At 51.0% G+C, this 22,737-nt stretch overlaps 1 protein-coding gene across 6 annotated transcripts in view; it reads left to right on the top strand.

Annotated features, from left to right (window-relative positions):
- Positions 1 to 22,432, top strand: part of LOC119955041 (hemagglutinin/amebocyte aggregation factor-like) — a 37,245-nt gene extending 14,813 nt beyond the window's left edge. For 2 of the 6 annotated variants that reach the window (XM_038780863.1, XM_038780868.1), the window contains 7 exons: positions 75 to 104; positions 9,320 to 9,349; positions 9,863 to 9,892; positions 18,816 to 18,894; positions 19,388 to 19,576; positions 20,698 to 20,850; positions 22,246 to 22,432. In XM_038780863.1, coding sequence (XP_038636791.1) covers positions 75 to 104; positions 9,320 to 9,349; positions 9,863 to 9,892; positions 18,816 to 18,894; positions 19,388 to 19,576; positions 20,698 to 20,850; positions 22,246 to 22,291 — 557 coding nt within the window. In that variant the 3' untranslated portion in view covers positions 22,292 to 22,432. Of the gene's footprint in view, positions 1 to 74; positions 105 to 8,118; positions 8,204 to 9,319; positions 9,350 to 9,862; positions 9,893 to 18,815; positions 18,895 to 19,387; positions 19,577 to 20,697; positions 20,851 to 22,245 lie in introns of those variants that run through there. The other 4 variants (XM_038780866.1, XM_038780865.1, XM_038780864.1 and 1 more) reach the window with 4 other exon arrangements.
- The last annotated feature ends 305 nt before the right edge of the window (positions 22,433 to 22,737 follow it).

The raw sequence follows: 22,737 nt of genomic DNA, 5'->3' as shown, positions 1-22,737 counted from the left end.
CTTGTGAAAGGATTAAGTGATTTGCAACTGATTCCACCTCACTAATATTTACTCAATAATTTTATCTCTTGCAGCAAGAACACCCAATATGATCCCAGAGCCTGGTAAGTCCCATAAATCTCCATGTTCACATTAGGTTATGAATATTGTACCTTAGTAGATAAACACAGCAGGCTGGCTTCTATCCGCTGTGACAGAGCATTATCCTTCACACAGATGATGATTCTTTACATGCCTAAGTCACGATTGTGGGTTAATTGGGGAATCTCAACACTCCCCTGGAACAGCCACGGGATCGTGATCAGGCGAAGAAACTCTGGTACTGTTTTATAGCCTTTCTCAGTAGTGATCTGCATATCTGTATGTATGCAAGGGGTTAATGTACAGACAAAACAGCTAAGTAATCACTAGATGGAAACACTAGAGATGTGTATTAAAGACAGACTCGAGCTGAATTCCCGCCTCTTCGTGTGTGTAGTAACTATACCAGAGGTAGAACATAGAACATAGAACAGTACAGCACAGAACAGGCCCTTCGGCCCTCAATGTTGTGCCGAGCCATGATCACCCTACTCAAACCCACGTATCCACCCTATACCCGTAACCCAACAACCCCCCCCTTAACCTTACATTTATTAGGACACTACGGGCAATTTAGCATGGCCATCCACCTAACCCGCACATCTTTGGACTGTGGGAGGAAACCGGAGCACCCGGAGGAAACCCACGCACACAGGGGGAGGACGTGCAGACTCCACACAGATAGTGACCCAGCCGGGAATCGAACCTGGGACCCTGGAGCTGTGAAGCATTTATGCTAACCACCATGCTACCCTGCTGCCCCAAAGCAGAGAGATAGCTGAGAGTGCAGGTGTTGTTAATCATAGCTTATTCAATCTTGTTCATTTAATATCTAGTATAAGTATTGGAGAGAGAACAAACTCAATTTATTTGTTAACGGTACTCAATAAATTATTTGCTTTAATTGGAAGGCAACGAATATTAATCAGCATTGAGTTTAGGATCATCTTGGTAAGAAGTAAATGAGTAACGTTTATTACACAAAGTAATATAATGTGCTACCAGGAGCAGTAATATAATATAACATGGTACCAGCATTGGTAATATATAATATTCTCTAGATCAGAACAACTGAGTCTGTATTGTCCCCTCAACATTACCGTGGCTGTGACCCCCGATCTTACTGATCACCTCCCTCAGCACCAAAACACACGGCTGCTTTATGCCGGAGACAGTGGAGGAAGTTTGGAGTTATTTTTCAGAGTTATCAATAAAGATTTTTATTCTGATTAAATGTTTCAAATGTGCAAATATTAACGTACTTTAAAATGCCCAAGATGGTGAAGTTTTATTTAAATTGGAAACATAGGCAGTGGGATTCTCCGTTCCAGAGACTAAGTGTTGACGTCGGTGCAGGATTCATGAAGTTCCACGGCAGCAAAGCTGGTTCTGCACCTGGACCAATTTAGCTGCTGTTAAGGGGCTAGCACCGGCACCACGTGGAACACAATCTATTCCAATGACAAATGATGTGGGCTTTCGCCGGTTTTGTGATTGACACTCAGATAAACTGTAGCCGCAAATACAGACCACACTCCCCACACACCACCCCAGCCAACAAGATGGCAGTGAGGAGAGCAGCGCCCTATTACACGGGCATCGAGCTGGAGGCCCTCCTGGACGCAGCGGAGGTGAGGAGGTTGTACCCCGGCCCTGAAGGAGGCTGCCAGCTGCTGCCATTCGCCATGCCTGGGCGCAGGTGGCAGAGGCGGTCAGCGCCATGAGCAACGCCGTCCAGACCGGCCAGCAGGGCCATACAAAAGTGGACAACCTTCTCAGGGCGGTCAGTGTGTGTGGGCAGCACTGTGCGCCTGGCACAAACCTGCATCCCACACACCCATTACCCCACCCCCTCAACCCAGAGGGCAGCATAACCCCAACCCTGCACCACATGCCAGCACCCATACAGGCCTTTATGGTCAGGTGCCCTGGCCACTGAGCTCACCAGCTACCCACCCCCAGGGCTGCATGCGTCTGTCGGACTGTCTAACACTGCTGTTTTCTGCCCCCACCCCACCTCATCCCGATAGAAGACTGCTCATAACTGCCAGGAATGGGAGAAAACTGGAGGGGGCTGCCGGACCTGCGGCCTCTCCCCGCGGCAGAGCAGACGTTGTTGGCGGCTGGGAGGAAAGGGAGGTCGACGGGGTGGAGGTTGCCCGCTGGTGAGGAAGTGAACCCGGTTCCCTCTGACGCGTGTGTCAACCCTCCCCCTGTACCCCCAGCACCACCACCACACCACTCTCACCCTCACTCCTCACCCACCCCGCCCGTGCCCCCCCCCCCACCCCCACCACACCACTCTCACCCTTATCTCCACACCACTCTCGCCCTCACTCCTCATTCTCACCCCCACACCACTCTCACCCCCACACACCCTAACCCTCAGCCTCACACTCACCCCCCCCCCCCCCCCCCCAACCACCACCACCCAAGCAGCAGTCTAATCATGCGTCTTGTGTCTTGCAGGACCTGCTGCTGATGGGGCAGATCCAACCGGTGTCCCCCGTTCCCAGTCAGTGCGGCAGCGAAGGCCCCGACCACCTGGGAGCCAAGCAGTGACAAGGAGCCCAGCTCAGATATCAGACCTTGGCACGAGACTCAGGACACCCCAGACCTCGAGTCCGATGATGACACAAATTTCCCATCACAGCCGGCTCCAACACATTCCACCATCACAGAGTCACTCGCCTGAGTTGGCCACTTTAGTGAAAAGGCTCCTGGGACACTATCTGGGGCTCACCACACAGCTGCTCCAATACAGCAGGTGGCAGCAGGAAGACCCGAGGGGGCAGATGGTCGGAGGGCAGGCTGACCCCAGGGACTAACTGCCGTCCAGACGGGTTTCAGGTTTCTGTAACGGACAGTCCCATCAATCGTGGAGATGCAGTTGCAGAGCCAGGGATTACAGGAGGGGTTGTCGGCGACTTGCAGGTGCAGTTGGAGAAGCCCAACCGCGTGCAGCAGCAGCAGGTGGTGCCAGCAATGCGTGCCACCCAGGCCAATAACGCACAGGTGGTGTCCGTGGTGGAGGCTTTGGGGGCCAGGGTTCTGGATATTGATCAGCATGTCCAAGGCCTGGGCATTCTGTACAGGATCTGGCCGAGGCCCAGGACAGGGTTGCTGTTTCACAGGCTCTGTGCCAGAGCCACCTGGAAATTGCAGCGGAGCTTCTGAGTGCAGCCCAATCAGAGCGGGACATGGCTGGGAACGTCAGCGGCATTGCCCAGGCGTGGGCCAATGAGGTGTAGACACAGAGGGAGGTGGCCCAGTCCCAGAAGGAGATGGTGCAGTCACTGGCTGATGAGGCACAGATCCAGAAGGTGGTGGCATAGTCAATGGGTAATGTGGCTCAGACATCGTCCACCCTCTGTGCTCCATGGCCGCGCGCAGCAGACGCTGGTCGAGACCAGAGCGGGCCTCCAGGACTGGCAGCGTCAGGTGGCGGGGTGACTCGGGGACGAGACTCGGGACAGCTCCACTCACCCCCCCGTCCCATGGAGTAGCCTGGGCACCCTGAGGGAGGAGGCAGTGATGGGGCCCATGCCGGTGACCCCTGCAAGGGGGGTTGGGGAGGGTGGGTGTGGGGGTGCCGGAACACCGCAGAACCTCGGACTCCCCCCTCCTCTCCATGGCACATCTGGTGGGCAGCTGACAGAACAGAGCGGCACCATGCTTCCTGGGACACCTGAGCAGCAGCCAGGCCCGTCCTGGAAGACGGGCACCAACATGAACCCAGGAACTCGATGGCACCGTGTGATAGAGTGGCCAGCTCGCATGCAGGGATCAACAAGGTGAACGGTGAAAACTGCGACTGTGGACAGGAGGCAGAGGTTGTCAGACGTGTGGACCACCAGAGCTCATCGCAGAGCTTGTCAGCATCGTCCATCCCATGGACCAGACCCGCTGTTACTGCAAACCCAGGGCCCACACCTTGTAGTGCGGAGGTATTTATCATGGAGGGGGTTGTAGGTGGGGCTGGCTTGGATTGGGCAAGGAGAGATGTCGTTCCTGTGTCCCTGGCCAGTTCTCTCCCCCCCCCCCCCCCCCCCCCCAATGACCTCCCACCGTCGCTCTCCACTGCATCCTCCTCGTCGGATGAAGCCGATCATTCATCCTCCTGCTCCAGCACATCGCCCCTCTGCTGCGCCATGTTGTGGAGGATGCAGCAGGCCACCACAATGCGGATAACCCTCTCAATATGGTGCTGGAAGACCCCTCCAGAGCGGTCCAGGCACCTGAACCGCATCTTCAGGAGGACAAAGCACTGCTCGGTCACACCCCTGGTTGCAGTATGGGTATCATTGTAGAGGGTCGATGCATTGGTCTGTGGCCAATGTTAGGGTTCCATGTGGGGGCTTTTCCTAGTTATGTGGTCACCACGGGGTTTGGGTCGGGTCATCACCATACTTGGAGGAAGGAGGCACCCAGAAAATCCAGGGGTGATGTGGTGAGGGTGGGGCTGATTAGCAGTGCGTGGGGCGGGTGGCTGGCCCTGGGACCACACTATCAGGCTGCCAGCACAAAATGGCAGCCCGATAGTGGGATTCCCAAGCGAAGGATACTGAATACCAGCTGGAACTGTTTTTACGTAATCCACTTACCAAACACATACTGCAGCCATGAAGAATGTTCACAGAAGTCCTACCCTCCTGGGTTCGGGAGTCCGAGATGGACCCACAATACCATTGCATTGAGGAGAGGAGGGATACCCTCTTCCCAGGATGGGCTGCAGACTCGGGACCGCCCTCTGAATGGCATCTGGGAGGTGGTGTTGGAGGCAGTCAGCGCTGCCAGCCTCACCGGGAGGAGTCAGTTAGTGTTCGTGATCCCTACAATGTGAATCGTGATATTGAGGTGAATCGCCCAAACTGTGGGGGCCACTAGTGATCCCTCTGCTCTGAGAGGGCAGCTAACCAGGGAGGGCTCCATAGGCCATGGTGCTGGTGGCCTCTGCTTGTGGTCAGCTCTGCTGATCCCTTGCTTCCTCTGCAGTGGGACAACACTTCTGAGGAGTGCCTTCACCTGGTGGGCCCCTGATTGAGCTTGGCCATGGCCATCACCTTGATGAACCAGCTTGTGTACGAGGGTGTCCAGAGGGGCTGCCTTGGTGGGCTGCCGTATGACCAGAGGCCTTCTGAGCATTCAAAGGTCACAGGCAGCCCTCAGGAGAGCACTGTAGCCATGACGGTCTGAGCCAGGTCTCCCTGGTCCCGAGCGAGACATCCTGAGTCATAGAGCGTAGAACATACAGTGCAGAAGGAGGCCATTCAGCCCATCAAGTCTGCACCGACCCACTTAAGACCTCACTTCCACCCTATCCCTGTAACCCAATAACCCCTCCTAACCTATTTGGACATTAAGGTCAATTTAGCATGGCCAATCCACCTAACCTGCACGACTTTGGACTGTGGGAGGAAACCAGAGCAGCCGGAGGAAACCCACGCAGACACAGGGAGAACGTGCAGACTCCGCAAAGGCAGCGGGGAATCGAACCTGGGACCCTGGCGCTGTGAAGCCACAGTGCTATCCACTTGTGTACCATGCTGCCCACAGACTCGGCACCAACAGTCCCCGCTTCTACCCCGTCCCGGGCAGCCACCCCCCCCCCCCCCCCCCCCCCCCCCAGCAAGCCTGACAATTTCCAATGGTTTTTCACAGTTTTATTCGCCTCCCGCTCTCTCTCTGCAGCCACGGAGACAAGGTCTCGCTTGTAAATACTTACACTAATTCGTGCCCGCGAGACCTCGGCCTTAGAGGGGGTGGAGCTCTGCAGAGGGGTGGAGCATCATCGAGTGGTGGAGCATCGCGGAGTGGTGGAGCTCTGCAGAGGGGTGGAGCATCGCGGAGTGGTGGAGCATCGCGGAGTGGTGGAGCATCGTGGAGTGGTGGAGCTCTGCAGAGGGGTGGAGCATCGCGGAGTGGTAGAGCATCGCGGAGTGGTGGAGCATCGCGGAGTGGTGGAGCTCTGCAGAGGGGTGGAGCATCGCGGAGTGGTGGAGCATCGCGGAGGGGTGGAGCATCGCGGAGTGGTGGAGCATCGCGGTGGGTGGGGCATCACGGAGGGGTGGGGCATCGTGAAGGAGTGGAACATTGCGAACATCGCGAGGGGTGGAGCATCGCGGAGGGGTGGAGCATTGTGGAGGGCTGAGGCTTGCAGCTTTGTGGAGGGTTGGAGCATCGCGGAGGGGTGGAGCATCGCGGAGGGGTGGAGCATCGCGGAGTGGTGGAGCATCGCGGAGGGGTGGAGCATCGCGGAGGGGTGGAGCATCGCGGAGTGGTGGAGCATCGCGGAGGGGTGGAGCATCGCGGAGTGGTGGAGCATCGCGGAGGGTTGCGGCATCGCGGAGGGGTGGGGCATCACAGAGGGTTGCGGCATCGCGGAGGGGTGGGGCATCACAGACGGTTGCGGCATCGCGGAGGGGTGGAGCATCGCGGAGGGCTGAGGCTTGCGGCTTTGTGGAGGGGTGGAGCATGGCGGAGGGGCGGAGCATGGCGGAGGGGCGGAGCGTGGTGGAGGGGAGGAGCGTGGCGGAGGGGAGGAGCGTGGCGGAGGGGCGGAGCGTGGCGGAGGGGCGGAGCGTGGCGGAGGGGCGGAGCGTGGCAGAGGGGCGGAGCGTGGCGGAGCGTGGCGGAGCGTGGTGGAGGGGCGGAGCGTGGCGGAGGGGCGGAGCGTGGCGGAGGGGCGGAGCGTGGCGGAGGGGCGGAGTGTGGCGGAGGGGCGGAGCATGGCGGAGGGGTGGAGCATGGCGTGTCCAAGCTACTAATGATATAGAAATCCAGGCCAATGACGGTTTTGCATGGATCTGCCAGCGCGAGGTGCAAACAACAATATCACTGCCAGCGAGGGATGGGAGCATGGCATCGGAATCGGCGCCGGGCGCAAACTCTGAGTTTTCAATTTGGGGCAATTTGCCACATGATGACGATTCACGTTGTAGGGATTACGAAATGGAAAGTTCAGCCCAATATTTCAATTCACAGACAGTGTGGATTTACCTGTGGAAGTAAACATTTGCACTGGGTGTGAGAAAATGTATATGGACCAAGCGTGAACTGTAACAGGACATTATAGAGGAAAAGATAGTGTGTAACTTTGGTCTAATGTAGGCATGCTTGCTGCTGAGATTGGCAGTTAAAAAGTTGAAAGTGAGACATTTGCCAACGTTGGCATCTTCCATCGCAATGATCATAAAATTGACTTGAACTCCCAGGGAAAATAACGCAAACTATCCATGGGAGGGAGAATTAATGCCTGTTGCTGGGATGTACGGTTGGTGAAATGAGTGATTGTGGACAATTTACCTGTTACTGGCTGGATCAGACTTGGGTATGAATTCATGTTCCCTCAGAAAAGCACCTGCTGTTCTAAATTTCTCTAGAGATATTTTTAAACAATTCTGCTTATGTTGATTTTCTCACCAGTGTTTTGTAATGCTCTTGACGTAGCATAAGCTGCTTCCTTGACGTGCACTCTGACAAAGGAAGGTTCAGACTTGGAGATAGCTTTAACACATTTATTAAACTGTTAAGGATTCTCCTGCTTGGATTCGATTCTCCTGTTAATCCTGCTACAGCTACTCAGACTGACGAACCAGTCTGCTACAATCCACGTGGTGGGTGTGATGTGTTTCAAATCAACCCTGTGTACTCACTAAGTGTCTCCACTGGAAAGAGACTAAGCATGTGTGCTGTGACCTTTTATATGGGTTGGTGTAATGCTTTCCTGTGGTAGTGTCCCCTCTGTGTGTATCGTGATTGCCCATTGGTCGTGTCCTATCTTACTGGCCTATTGATTGAATGTCTGTGTGTCATGTCTGTGGTGCTCCCTCTAGTGTCTGTCTAGTCTACGTGTACTTACATTAACCCCTTGTGCATTTACTGTGATGCATATCACCACAACCAGCACCTGTAGTTAATGGAATTGAGAACCCCATATTCACATAGCCGATTAGTGTGTTTATTTAGGCAGCTGATCGGGATATTTCTTTGGCTATAAAAGCTGGGGACAGGAGCTCCTTGTCCTCTGTTCTGCTTCCAGAGTCAGTCCTTTGATCAGAAACAATGAGGACACTTGGTCTTCTTCTTATTATCATTGCTGGAATCCATGGAGGGCCTCCAGGTAAATGGAAAACCTGTTTCACTAACCTCAGCGTAACATTTTCATAACCTGATCAAACAATCTGTAGCTCCTTTCAATTAAATTACTACTTTAGTGGCAATAAATGTCTGTACAGGTTTGTAAAGACTTGTTTGTAATTGTTGGTTTGTGGGTGAGCAGCTCATGGGAACTGGATTGAGACTCCCCGAGCTAACCTTACAGATAACATTTGAAGTCAATTGAGACAAGAGAGTTTTCTCAGTTATGGATGGGTCATAACCCGGGTCCCACAAGTTCTCCGGTGTAAATCACTCGGGCCAAGGTGGAAGTGCCTCTTCCATATGTTGCTGCCTGTGCTCCACAGTTATTTACCGTATTTAGCACTGTTGCTTCACAGCTCCAGGGTCCCAGGTTTGATTCCTGGCTTGGGTCACTGTCTGTGTGGAGTCTGCACGTTCTCCCTGTGTTTGTGTGGGTTTCCTCCGGGTGCTCCGGTTTCCTCCCACAAGTGCCGAAAGACGTGCTGTTAGGTAATTTGGACATTCTGAATTCTCCCTGTGTACGCGAAACAGGTGCCGGAATGTGGCGACTCGGGTTTTTTTTTTACAGTAACCTCATTGCAGTGTTAATACTTGTGACTATAAAGATTATTAAAAACATTTATTTCAGCCATTTGACTTGACAAATGACCTTCTTGTCATTAAATTACAAAAAAAGGATGTAAATCAATGCTTGCTTTATGCGAAAAGGACCCAATAGTCTGAGATTTCATCCCTTTAATATTAATTGAAGAGGATAATAGTGAGGTTACGCAGACTGGGAGGGATGTGAGTGCTTCTAGCAGGAGCGTGTTTCAGTGAAACGTCAACTCACTGTTGAAGATTGCAAGTTGCCACTTGTACAGCAAACACACTGTATTGAGGTGACAGCTGCCCCAGTACTGAGGACAGACAATAAAATGTTGATATATAAAATAACCCCAGCAGCATTCTGCAGCTATCAGTTTGCCAGGCTTGAGACAAAACCTTATGAGGCAAGATTTGTAAGTTTTCAATCTCTGATACTTGTGAAAGGATTAAGAGATTTGCAACTGATTCCACCTCACTAATATTTACTCAATAATTTTATCTCTTGTAGCAAGAACACCCAGTAAGATCCGAGATCCTGGTAAGTCCCATAAATCTTAATGTTCAAATTAGGTTATGAATATTGTCCCTTAGTGGATAAACACAGCAGGCTGGCTTCTATCCACTGTGACAGAGCATTATCCTTCACACAGATGATGATTCTTTACATGCCTAAGTCACGATTGTGGGTTAAGTGGAGAATCTCAACACTCCCCTGGGGGAGCCACGGGATCGTGATCAGGCGAAGAAACTCTGGGAGTGTTTTATAGCCTTTCTCTGTAGTGATTTGCATATCTGTATGAATACAAGGGGTTAATGTATAGACAAAACAGCTAAGTAATCACGAGATAGCAGCAGTAGAGATGGATATAAAAGACAGACTCGAGCCGAGTTTCTGCCTCTTCGTGTGTGTAGTGACTGGACCAGAGGTAGAGAGAGATAGCTCAGAGTGCAGGTGTTGTTAATCATAGTTTATTCTTATTCAATCTTGTTTAAGAGATTTTCAACTGATTCCACCTCACTAATATTTACTCAATAATTTTATCTCTTGTAGCAAGAACACCCAATAAGATCCGACGTCCTCGTAAGTTCCATACATCTTAATGTTCAAATTAGAATATGAATGTTGTAGATAAACACAGCAGGCTGGCATTCTATTCACTGGAACTATTTTTCAGAATTATCAGTAAACATTTTTATTCTGATTTAATGTTTTGAACATGTAGATGTGAACACACTTTAAAATGCGTAAGATAGTAAACATAGAACATACAATGCAGAAGGAGGCCATTCGGCCCATCAAGTCTGCACCGACCCACTTTAAGCCCTCAGTTCCACCACAGCAAAACTGGCACCAGACCTGGACCGATTCTGCGATTGTTAAGGGGCTAGCACCAGTGGCGCGTGGAACAAAATCGATTCGATTCCAATGAGACACGGTGCGGGATTCGCCGGGACCGTGATTGACACTTGGGAGGCTGACAAGCTGTAGTTCCATGCGCACATTACAATCCTCACACACATTCATCCCAGTCTACAAGATGGCACTGGTTATGCTGGAGTGCGCCCATACAGCTGATGGGTTGGATGGGCCCAAAGGGCACCCAAGGGGGTGGCATGGTGGGGACACCTATAGGATCCGTGGCCCTAAGTTCACAGTGGGCTGTCAGCGGCATGCCCAGCTACATGGCTGCCTTTTCGGCTGTGGCAATGGTGTTCCGTGCCCGTCCACTCCGACCCCACAACCCACCTCCTGACCCCCCCCCCCCCAATACTCCCCCAGGCCCTGGCAGAAGCCTTCCGGCCAGTGGCACAACTGTCAGCAAACTATGGTGATGTTGGACACTTTCCGTACCCCCTCTCTCTCCCTCAGCAGCCACAGCACCGGTTTCACAATTTTAAAAGCACAAGTGAACCGCGCCATTGGGAACTCAGCCCATCAGAAGCCGAGTATTACAGAGGCCTTGGAGAATACCGGGTCGGGCCCGTTAATGGTATGCAAACGATGTCCACTGTACGTGCATTCTGGTACACATTGACGGCACGTTCGAGGTGACGGAGACTTGCAATTTGGCATCAATTCGGCGTTCGCCACGATTTTAGCATCCAAACCTATTCTCTGCCAATTGCGTTTTGCAATTTTGGCATCGGCAAACAGAGAAACCCGCCCAGCACCTTTCTAAAATACAACTGAAAAATATCCAGTGGAAAATTACCGTGATAACAATAATAGTACAGATAATTTCCCTACTTTGCTTTACATTTTAAATTATTTATCCGTGTGCTCTACCCAATGTCATGGAACAGTAGCTGCGGGACCAGCTGAATGACAAGCCTCTGCCAATGGTGTCTTGTTATGGTCTTGGCGTAGCATAAGCGGCTTCCTTGATGTGCACTCTGACAAAGGAAGGTTCAGACGTGGAGATAACTTCAACACGTTTATTGAGCTATTTACAATTCTACTCGGTTTCACCACTACTGTAAATCCTTCTATAGCTACTCAGACTGACAAACCAGTCTGCTACAATCCACGTGGTGGGTGTGATATTGAATCAACCCTGTGTCTCTACTCACTGACTGTCTCTACTGGAAAGAAGAAGATCATGTTTGTTGTGTCCTTTATATATGGGTTTGTGTAATGCCCTCCTGTGGTAGTGTCACCTCTGTGTGTATCGTGAATGCCCATTGGTCGTGTCCTATCTTACTGACCTATTGGTTGAGTGTCTGTGTGTCATGTCTGTGGTGCTCCCTCTAGTGTCTAGCTAGTAAACGTGTACTTACATTAACCCCTTGTGTATTTACAGTGATGCATATCACCACAAATGATATTTTTAGTTATTTGCTCCTCGACCTTTGGTTGCACTTCAGCCCCACGTTCCTCATCTTTGGTCACGCAGTGTGGAGAGGGGAAGCAGGGAGGAGGTCCTCCTCATAAGCCTGCTCCTATGCCTGGCAAAGTTGGCCATTATCAGGTCCAGATAAAGAGTCGTCCGACTACTTTTACCACGGCAATATTTGTGGATGGGTGGCCTTGGAGAGGAAGCATGTGGTGTCCGCCAACACTTTTCAGGTCCTTTGCAACCAGTAGGCATTGAGAATACTGAGGGGCACCATCCTGGGAATGATATGTAAAAGAACCATAGAAACGTTACAGCACAGAAGGAGGCCATTCTGCCCATTTTCTCCATGCCAGCCCAAGGACATCCACGTGCCCTTTCTAATCCCACCTTCCTGCTCCCGGTCCATAGCCCTGTAGCTTAAAGCACTTCAGGTACAGATTCTTTTTTTTTGTAAATAATTTTTATTGGAATTTTTGAAAAATAAATATCAACAGAACAATAATAGCAATAACAATAATAAACACCCCCCGGCACCCGTAACAACGCATATAACAGACCCCCCCCCCCCACCTCCACCAAGCCCAATAAACAACAAAATAAATTAACAATGAACAAATTAACTTAAACACTATCCCCCTAAACCCCCCCCCCCCCCCGGGTTGCTGCTGCTGCTGACCTAGTTGCTTATCGTTCAGCCAGAAAGTCGAGGAAAGGCTGCCACCTCCTAAAGAACCCTTGTACCGACTGCCTCAGGGCGAACTTGACCCTCTCCAGCTTAATGAATCCCGCCATGTCATTGATCCAGGTCTCCATGCTCGGAGGTCTCGCATCTTTCCACTGCAGCAAGATTCTCCGCCGGGCTACTAGGGACGCAAAGGCCAAGACATTGGCCTCTTTCGCCTCCACCCCAACCCCAAATATCACGAGTCCCCAGCCTGGCTTGACCCTGGATCCTACCACCCTCGACACCATCCTCGCCACCCCTTCCAGAACTCCTCCAGTGCCGGGCATTCCCAGAACATATGGGCATGGTTCGCTGGGCTCCCCGAACACCTGACACACCTGTCTTCGCCCCCAAAGAACCTACTCATCCTAGACCCGGACATGTGGGCCCGGTGCAGCACCTTAAAGTGGATGAGGCCAAGCCTCGCACATGAAGAGGAGGAGTTCACCCTCTCCAGGGCGTCCACCCATGTCCCCTCCTCAATCTGCTCCCCCAGCTCCACCTCCCACTTAGCCTTCAGCTCCTCTACCGACGCCTCCTCCACCTCCCGCATCACCTGGTAGATGTCAGACACCTTCCCACCCCCCGACCCACACCCCCGAAAGTACCCTATCCCTTACCCCCCGCGAGTGGCAGCGAAGGGAACCCCTCCACCTGCCGCCTAGCAAACGCCTTGACCTGAAGGTACCTGAACATATTCCCGGGGGGAGCTCAAACTTCTCCTCCAAATCACCAAGGCTCGCAAACCTCCCGTCAATGAACAGGTCTCCCAACTTCCTAATGCCCGCCCTGTGCCACCCCAGGAAGCCGCCATCCATATTGCCTGGGACAAACTGGTGGTTCCCCCGCAGCGGGGCCTCCACCGAGACCCCCACTTCCCCCCTGTGTCGCCTCCACTGTCCCCAAATTTTGAGGGTAGCCGCCGCCTCCGGGCTCGTAGTGTACCTCGTTGGAGGGAGCGGCAGCGGCGCCGTTACCAGTGCCTTCAGGCTCGTGCCTCCACAGGACGCCATCTCCATCCGTTTCCATGCTGCCCTCTCCCCATCATTACCCACTTACGTACCATTGAGACGTTAGCCGCCCAATAGTACCCAGAGAGGTTGGGCAGCGCTAGCCCCCCTCTATCCCTGCCCCGCTCCAAAAAGACCCTCCTTACCCTCGGAGTCCCGTGCGCCCAAACAAATCCCAGAATGCTGCTGTTCACCCTCCTAAAAAAGGCCCTCGGAATAAAAATGGGGAGGCACTGAAGCAAAAACAAAAACCTCGGGAGCACCGACATTTTAACGGACTGTACTCTACCCGCCAATGACAACGGCAGCATGTCCCACCTTTTAAATTCCTCCTCCATCTGCTCCACCAACCTAGTAAAATTGAGCTTGTGCAGAGTCCCCCAGCTCCTAGCCACCTGAACCCCCAGGTACCTAAAACTCCTCACTGCCCTCTTTAGTGGGAGCCTACCAATCCCCTCCTCCTGATCTCCCGGGTGTACAACAAACAGCTCACTCTTGCCCAGGTTCAATTTATAGCCCGAGAAACTCCAAAACTCAGCAAGAGTCTCCATCACCTCCGGCATTCCCCCCACCGGGTCTGCTACATACAACAGCAAGTCATCCGCATACAGCGTCACTCGGTGCTCCTCCCCACCTCGCACCAAACCCCTCCACCTCCCCGACTCCCTGAGAGCCATGGCAAGAGGCTCAATTGCCAACGCAAAAAGCAAGGGGGACAGGGGGCACCCCTGCCTCGTCCCACGGTGGAGCCTGAAGTATTCAGACCTCCTCCCATTTGTCGCTACACTCGCCATCGGGGCCTCGTACAGCAACCTCACCCATTTAATAAACCCCACCCCAAACCCGAACCTTTCCAACACCTCCCACAAGTACCCACACTCAACCCTGTCAAAGGCCTTCTCCGCATCCAATGCCACCACCACCACAATCTCCGCCTCTCCTGCCGCCGGCATCATTATCACATTTAGCAGCCTTCGCACGTTAGTGTTCAGCTGCCTCCCCTTCACAAAACCCGTCTGATCTTCATGTACCACCACCGGCACCCAGCCCTCTATTCTAGTGGCCAAGATCTTCGCCAGCAACTTGGCGTCCACATTCAGCAGTGAAATTGGCCTGTATGATCCGCACTGCAAGGGGTCCTTATCAGGCTTCAGGATCAGGGAAATCAGCGCCCAAGACATCGTCGGGGGCAGAACACCCCCCTCCCATGCCTCGTTGAAGGTCCTAACCAACAGGGGGCCCAGCAGGTCCGCGTACCTCTTATAAAATTCAACCGGGAACCCATCCGGTCCCGGCGCCTTCCCCGACTGCATGTGGCCAATCCCACTGACCAGCTCCTCCAACTCGATCGGCGCCCCCCAGTCCCTCCACCTGCTCCTCCTGCACCCTTGGAAATCGCAGCCTATCCAAAAAGCTCTCCATTCCCCCTCCCACCGCCGGCGGCTCCAACCGGTACAGTTCCCTGTAAAAGTCCCTAAAGACCTCGTTGACATCTGCCCCCTGCCGCACCACATTCCCATCTCTATCCTTCACTCCACCAATCTCTCTAGCCGCGTCCCGCTTACGCAGCTAGTGCGCCAGCATCCTGCTCGCCTTCTCTCCATATTCATAGACCGCTTCCTGCGCCTTCCTCCACTGTGTCTCCGCCTTTCTGGTGGTCAACAAATCAAACTTGGCCTGCAAGCTACGCCGCTCCCCCAGCAATCCCTCCTCCAGGGCCTCCGCATACCTCCTATCCACACTCAACAGCTCCCCTACCAGTCCCCTCCTCTCCCCCCTCTCCCTATGGGCTCGGGTGGAGATCAGCTCCCCCCTAATCACTGCCTTCAGAGCCTCCCACACCATCCCCACCTGGACCTCCCCAGTATCATTGACCTCGAGGTACCTCTTGATACATCCCCGAAACCTCCTACACACCTCCTCATCAGCCAACAACCCCACGTCCAGACGCCAAAGCGGGCGCTGATCCCGCACCTCCCCCATCTCCAGATCCACCCAATGCGGAGCATGGTCCGAAATCACAATAGCCGAATACTCGGCCTCCTCCACCCTCGGGACCAGTCCCCTACTCAGAACAAAGAAATCAATGCGGGAATAAACCCTGTGCACATGGGAGAAAAAAGAGTACTCCCGAGCCCTCGGCCTCCCGAACTTCCAGGGATCCATTCCTCCCATCTGGTCCATAAACCCCCTCAACACCTTGGCCGCCACCAGCCTCCTGCCTGTCCTTGAACTAGAACGATCCAGTAGGGGATCCAGCACCGTAGTGAAGTCCCCCCTCCATGATCAAGCCCTCCACCTCCAGGCCAGGAATGCGGCCCAACATACGCCTCATGAAACCAGCATCATCCCAATTTGGGGTGTACACATTTACCAACACCACCCTCTCCACCTGCAGCTTACCGCTCACCATCACATATCTGCCGCCACTATCAGCCACAACCTCAGATGCCTCAAACGCCACCCTCTTCCCCACCAGAATTGCCACCCTCCGGTTCTTCGAGTCAAGCCCTGAATGGAAAACCTGCCCCACCCACCTCTTTCTCAGACGGACCTGGTCCGCCCCCTTCAGGTGGGTCTCCTGGAGCATGGCCACGTCCACCTTCAGCCCCTTCAGATGCGAAAACACCCAGGCCCGCTTAACCAGCCCATTCAACCCCCTCACGTTCCACGTAATCAGCCGGATCAGGGGGCACCCCGCCCCCCTCCCCCTCGACTAGCCATAGCCCATCGACTGCTCGCCCCTGGCCAGCACCCATTCGGCCCGATTCCCACGGCGATTGAACCTCATCCCGACCCCCCCGAACTCCTCCCTGGCCAATCCAGCAGCAACCCGGTATACCCCTCCCCCCCCAGGCTAGGACCCCTCCTAGCTGCGACGCTCCCTCCACTGTACTCCCGTGAGCCAGCTGACTTCTGCTGACCCCGGCAGCTCCCGTCTTAACTCCGACCCCTCCCGATATGAGATCCCCCCCTCCTCCCCTGCATCAGCTCCTTGGCACCGCTTCAGCGTGGGAAAACGGATCTGATAACCACGCCCCTCACCACCAGCTCCACCTCCTTGTCCCGCAGCGCGGGAAACCAGAGAAAAGCCCGCGCTTTCACACTGCCCCACCCCACCAACGCAGCTCCCAAACAGCAGTCCCAACCCATCCACCAACTCCATACAAACAAAGACACAGATCAACCACAAACCCCAATACCCCCCTTAAAAATTCATAACCAACATCATCCGAAAGCGAGAGAAAAAACAGAAACAAACAGAATAACCAGCTACAGCATAAACAGTGATACAGAAATAGAAAAACTCCCACAGCCCCCAATCTCTAGTTCGAGTCCAGCTTTTCAGCTTGCACAAAGGCCCACGCTTCCTCCGGGAACTTAAAGTAGTAATGCCGGTCCTTGTAGGTGACCCACAGGCGCGCAGGCGGCAACATGCCGAACTTCACCTGCTTTCCGTGGAGCACCGCCTTCATCCGGTTAAACCCGGCTCTCCGCTTGGCCACCTCCGCACTCCAGTCCTGGTAGATACGCACTACCGAATTCTCCCACTTGCTACTCCTCACCTTCTTGGCCCATCGGAGAACACACTCCCGGTCACTCAACCGATGGAACCGCACCAGCACCGCCCGCGGGGGTTCATTCGCCTTAGGCCGCCTGGCCAGCATTCTATGGGTCCCCTCCAGCTCCAGGGGCAGATCGAAGGATCCTGCCCCCACCAGCGAGTTCAGCATCGCGGCCACATAGGCCGGAATGGTCCGACCCCTCCAGCCCCTCCGCGAGGCCCAGGATCCGCAAGTTCTTCCTCCGTGACCGAAACTCCATCTCCTCGAACCGATCTTGCCACTTTTTATGAAGCGCCTCGTGTATCTCCACCTTCCCCACGAGGGCCGAAACCTCATCCTCGCGCTCAGAGGCCTGCTGCTGCAACTCCAGTATCGCTGCACCCTGAGTTGTCTGGGTCTCCAGCAGCTTACTAGTCGTTACCTTCAGGGATTCCAACAACTCCCCTTTCAGCTCCGTGAAATAGCGCAGAAGGGCCACCTGCTGCTCCTCTGCCCACTGCCTCCACTCCTCAGGGACTCCATCGGCCGCCATTTTGTCCACCTTCCCCCGCTTTTCCAGGGGATCTGCTGCCGTTTTTCTCCGAGCCCGCACCATAAATCCCGGGGGGTTTTGTTCCAGACCCCTTTATCCACCAGGAATCGTCGAATCAGCACCGTTTGCGGCCCTTAAAAGAGCCCACAAGTCCTATTAAAGCGGGAGCTGCCGAACGTGCGGCTTAGCTCCGCATAGCCGCAACCGGAAGTTTCCTTAAGGTACAGATTCAAGCACCTTTTTAAAATAGTTTAGCATCTCTTCCTCCACCACTAACTTGGGCAGTGAATTCTAGACTCCCACTACCCTCTGCGTAAAATGGTTCTTCCCCATGTCCCGCTACATCTTCTGCCACTTATCTTGAATCTATGTCCCCTGGTTCTAGAATTCTCCACCAAGAAAAACAACTTTATCCTGTCCACCCTATCTCTTCCACTCATAATTTTGTACACCTTAAATTTATTAAGGTACTATTTCATGTTCTGTTACAGTATGCCACCAGGGGCTGTCATACCATGTCATTTGTGTTCAATTGATTGATTTTTTTTGTTCTAATCATAGAGTATAAATGGGTGATAGCTGGGACATTGGTCTGTGTCACAGGAGAGATGTGAGAATGAACAAGCCAATAAACATGTTCAAGAAAGATAAACTCTGTGTCTTGGTTTTGGCTTGATCAACTGATTTGAATCATATCCGTGCTTTTCGCTCATTCATAACTTACAATCACTATCTGAGAATGAGATTCACTTTCTGCAGGAGTGAGGAGAGTTTAAAGGTTAGTGGGAACTCCCAAACTGCCAGGAAATACCCCCTCCATTCTTCCATCTCTCTTTCCCTTGCTCGCCTATCCCCTCCGCTCCCCTCCCCTACCTTTTTCTCTCTCTATCTCTCTCTCTCTCCCCCTCCCACCCTTCCATCTGTCCTTTCCTGCCCACTCCTTCCCTTCTTTTCTCTCCACCTTCCTTCCCTCTTCCGTTATATGCTCTTATACATGCATCACTCAGATCAGAACCATTTACAGAATGTGCCTAAAATGGCTTGGTCAATATTTGAAGAAACAAATTAATGTTTGGAGTGGGAGACCTTTCCAGTGAATCCTAGTCCCAGATGCCAATGCAAATTAATAGGTTCTATTTAGTATCATTGTTTTAGAGAGGCCCCAAACAGAACCTTAGATTGGAGCCCCATAAGGTAAACACCTCCCCTGGAGGGTGCTGAACTAGTATTCCACACTTTGTGCTGAAAGTCAGTGTCCTGAAATATGTTTCACTTGTACCTAATGCCCAGTGAATCAAAAAGTCAAATGTGTATAATGACTGTACTCTATTCCAGATAATCGTTGGGTGAATGAGTATGATGACAAGCTGCTTTTTACCTGTCCCACATTGACTACAATTGGCTTAATTAGCAGGTAAGTGACCTAGGATCAGCTGAGTGTAGGGATATATTACAAAGAGAGTTTTTAATATTTCTAACTTTTGCATTTCCTCTTTGGGCTGTCCTATAATATCCAGCAACTACAAAGGGAGTGGCCAGATTACCTTTGCTCACCTCTTGTTTTTGATGTAGAGATGAGCAGGGTGTGTGACCTGTGCACAGGTTGGCTGTGTTGTGGAATCATGGGGCTGGATTCTCCGCTCGTGGCAAGCATCGGCAGCGCACCCAGGCCCAGGGATTTCCCGACCGCGTGGGGCTGCCCACTATGGGAAACCCCATTGGCTGGCTGGGTTAATGTTGCCTTAGCTCAATTTAGTAACAGCTAGCAGAGGCTATCATCCTCTGAGGTAACAGTTCAATCTCAACGCACATTTTAGGATAAAGACAGCTGGTAAATTCACAGACACACGCCCAAATTCTAACACTTGCACTTGTCCTGAAAATGCTTTTTGTGTTTTCTGTTCTAGTCAACATCACAGTTACTATGAGGATCGCTTGTGGGATTTCAAATGTAAGGCAACATTCAGCGAATTGCCAACTTGTGCATGGACTAACTACGTGAACAACATGGATGAGGAGTTTGTTTTCACCTGCCCATTTGGCTCCATTATTACTGGTGTTGAGGCTTGTCACAGCAACTATTATGAGGACAGAAGGTATTTTGGAAAATAATAGCATTGTTCGTATTAAGACTAGTGTCTGCATAATATCAAAATAATAAGGCATAATATTCTCCGTTTGCTGATGCAAACAAAATCCATGTTAAAACATTTTTCCAGCTCCTTAAAATCCAGTTATTCTGCAGCTTCTGTTGTGTTGATGTTACAAATGTAATCACTTAGTGATTATGTATAACTCTAGACTGAAGTATGCAAAATATTGAGCATAATAGAGAGGTTGAGAAAAATAATATTTAAGAAAAATAATCTCATTTTAAGATTCTGGTGACAATGAATCAGATTTATGCTAGTATACAAAATTTACAGCAAAGTATCAGGCTATTTTGCCCCACGTTCCATACGAACACCCTCCCACCCCTTTCCAATTAACTCTAGAAGCTTTATATGCTGCCTGTCTCCCTTCTGGGCCTACTTCTTACCTCAATTGTTTGAATGGTTCCACATTCTACTTACTCTTTGTATAAACAAGTGCCTCCTCAATCTCCTCTTGGATATATTAGTGACTATTCTACATTTACTACACCTGGGAAAAATCACTTACACATCTACCCTCCCAAAACCTTTCATGAACTGTATTGAATCACACCTTGTCTTTTTCTGTCCTGGATTGGTATTGAGCAGAACTTTGGTTTCAACTGCATAAATCTGCACATCACTTTGCTTTCCCACTACTTTGTTTATGAGGTACTGTTATCTAAAATTAAATACAATTTACAAACTCATCACTAAATGATTATATTTAGAGCATCAAGGCACATCATCACAGGAACTGCAATATAACTGTGGTTTCAAGTTACCAGTTTGAGGCTACTTCAGAATTTTCCAGGTAGGGCAAAGAACCGAAAAGTGGTTGCTTCTCTTTCATAGAATCACAGAATCCCTACAGTACAGAAGGAGGCCATTCGGCCCATTGGTTCTGCACTGACCCTCCAAAAGAGCACCCTTTCTAGGCCCACGCCGCACCCTATCCCCTGAACCCCACCTAATCTTTTGGATACTAATTTGGGACAATTTAGCATGGCCAATCCACCTAACCTGTACATCTTTGGACTGAAATGATTGTCACATTCACGGTTTTAATGCTTTATCTTTCTCAGGTGGAAATTTTCCTGTTGCCGTGTGCCAAACACCTGCAATAAAGACTGCTTCTGGACAGACTATCTCAATCTCTTTGATGACTACTTCAGTTGGAAGGTTCCTGACTCTGCATACCTTGTGGGGGTTTCCAGTTACCATAACGACTATCGCGAGTAAGTAATTTGCTGAATTTGAACTTAGATTCTCTTTTTTTGCGCACTAGATTGACTAACAACAGCAAGAATCAGCAATACCAGGACAGATGTCTCAAGAGTTTGACTATACAGTGATTTGGGGAAATCATACTGTGGTACCAACAGGCCAGTCAAAAAGATCACATCGATTAATCTAAACTCTGGCCTCGTGTTTTAATATTTATGGAAAAAAATACCAATATTTAGGCCGTAACACGATTGTAGAGAGCTCTGCAAAGGAAATAGTGTACATGTCTGTGATGTTGTAGGTGATGGTGTCTGGTCTGGATTCAACATGGTTTTCTCACAATTCAATAAGATATCTCCTCTACATGTTTTCTTAATTTTTTTAGTGTCTGTAGACCCCATGGCACAGATACCTATAGGTCAGGTGTTACCAATTGTTGCACTCTCTCAGCTTGCATCCTTTACTTCTCAAGGAATAATGAATTCTCCGAATCAAAATCTATTAATTGGCTGTGAGGAGTTTTCTTTAAAGCCTCAGCACATTTCACATGGTACCATTAAAATACAGAAACTGCAGCTTCAAAGTAGAGACCTTTCACCTTCACAATATTCCCACTGGTAACTGTCATAATATACACACGGATATATGATGGTGCACAGACAGGCAGTGATTGACACACAGGATGACCAGTGAACACACAGAACACAGCAGCCAATCACCAGACAGGACACGACCATTATAAAGCCAGAGGGCACTAGTTTTCCCGCTCTCTTGGGATCCAGCCTCTGAGACAGTCAGAGCCCGTGAGCAGTCACTAGAACATACGCCATGTGGTAGCAAGATAGTCGGGTCAGGTTAGCCTCAGGTCTCCAGTCAACTCAGCATAGTGTCAACCCACAGTTAAAGTATGTATGATAGTTAAATGTTCAATAAAATCGAGTTGCATTTCTTCAAATGTTGGAAGCCTGTCTCTCTCACTACTGCAGTAAACGCAGTCCTCGCAGACCCAGCTTACCCAACACATCAGTAACCACCATAACAAGTTTTAATAAATGTTATAATGGTGCTGTTTTGCTGGGGTAGTTAGTGAACAGAAGTGCAGAGAGAGTGGGGTCACACTGGCCAAGGCCCATAAATCATTTCAATGTGATGTGGGCTGCTTCCAGCAGGCTGATAAAGGTCACATTGGGGTCATTGGAGCCGAGAGTCTGGCAGCTACATTTCGGAATGCAAATGTTGATGTAGGGTCTCTCCGAACCATTTTACTCACAAGACCATCTCTGCACTACCTGCAAATCCAGACCACAGTGTCCGAATTAAGAAATATAGAGAGCGGCATAATATAACTGCAAAGCACTGCTGGCCGGTTAATAATGACCACTTGTTTTTATCATCTTCAATTACAGGGACCGTCGTTGGAAATATCAATATTGCACCCAACAAAAGTGTTAATTCAGTAGAGACTGTTGGAAAAACGTTCACCAATGTCCAGACAGAGGTCTTAATGAAATGTATCCCAACTTGAAAGCTGAACAAAAATTCAAATGAAGTAAAACTTGACGATAAAGAAATAAATTGGGTTTCTCAAAATTTTCTTTTTGATGTTATGCTGAGCAAGATTCTGCTTTTTTATTTTCCCTACTTAAGTGAACAACTTAACATTTTTCCACGTTATACTCCAGCTGCCAGGTTTTTACCCACTCACACAATGTCTGCAAACCTCCTTATATCCTGAATTTAAGATGCTAATTTAAGATACCCCGAGTAATGACAAAACTCTCAGTCCCCTCTGACCAGAAAGTGATGAAAGTGACTTCAAAATAGCTCAGATAACCACTTCAGTGACTCTGTTGCTATCCTGGTCACCGGTGTCCTTCTCCATTAAACACATGAGAGTT

This window comes from Scyliorhinus canicula, chromosome 20, assembly GCF_902713615.1.
Source record: "Scyliorhinus canicula chromosome 20, sScyCan1.1, whole genome shotgun sequence".
NCBI lineage: Eukaryota > Metazoa > Chordata > Chondrichthyes > Carcharhiniformes > Scyliorhinidae > Scyliorhinus > Scyliorhinus canicula.
The sequence above is the reverse complement of the archived record's forward strand: the minus strand, read 5'-3'. Positions and strand labels throughout refer to the sequence as shown.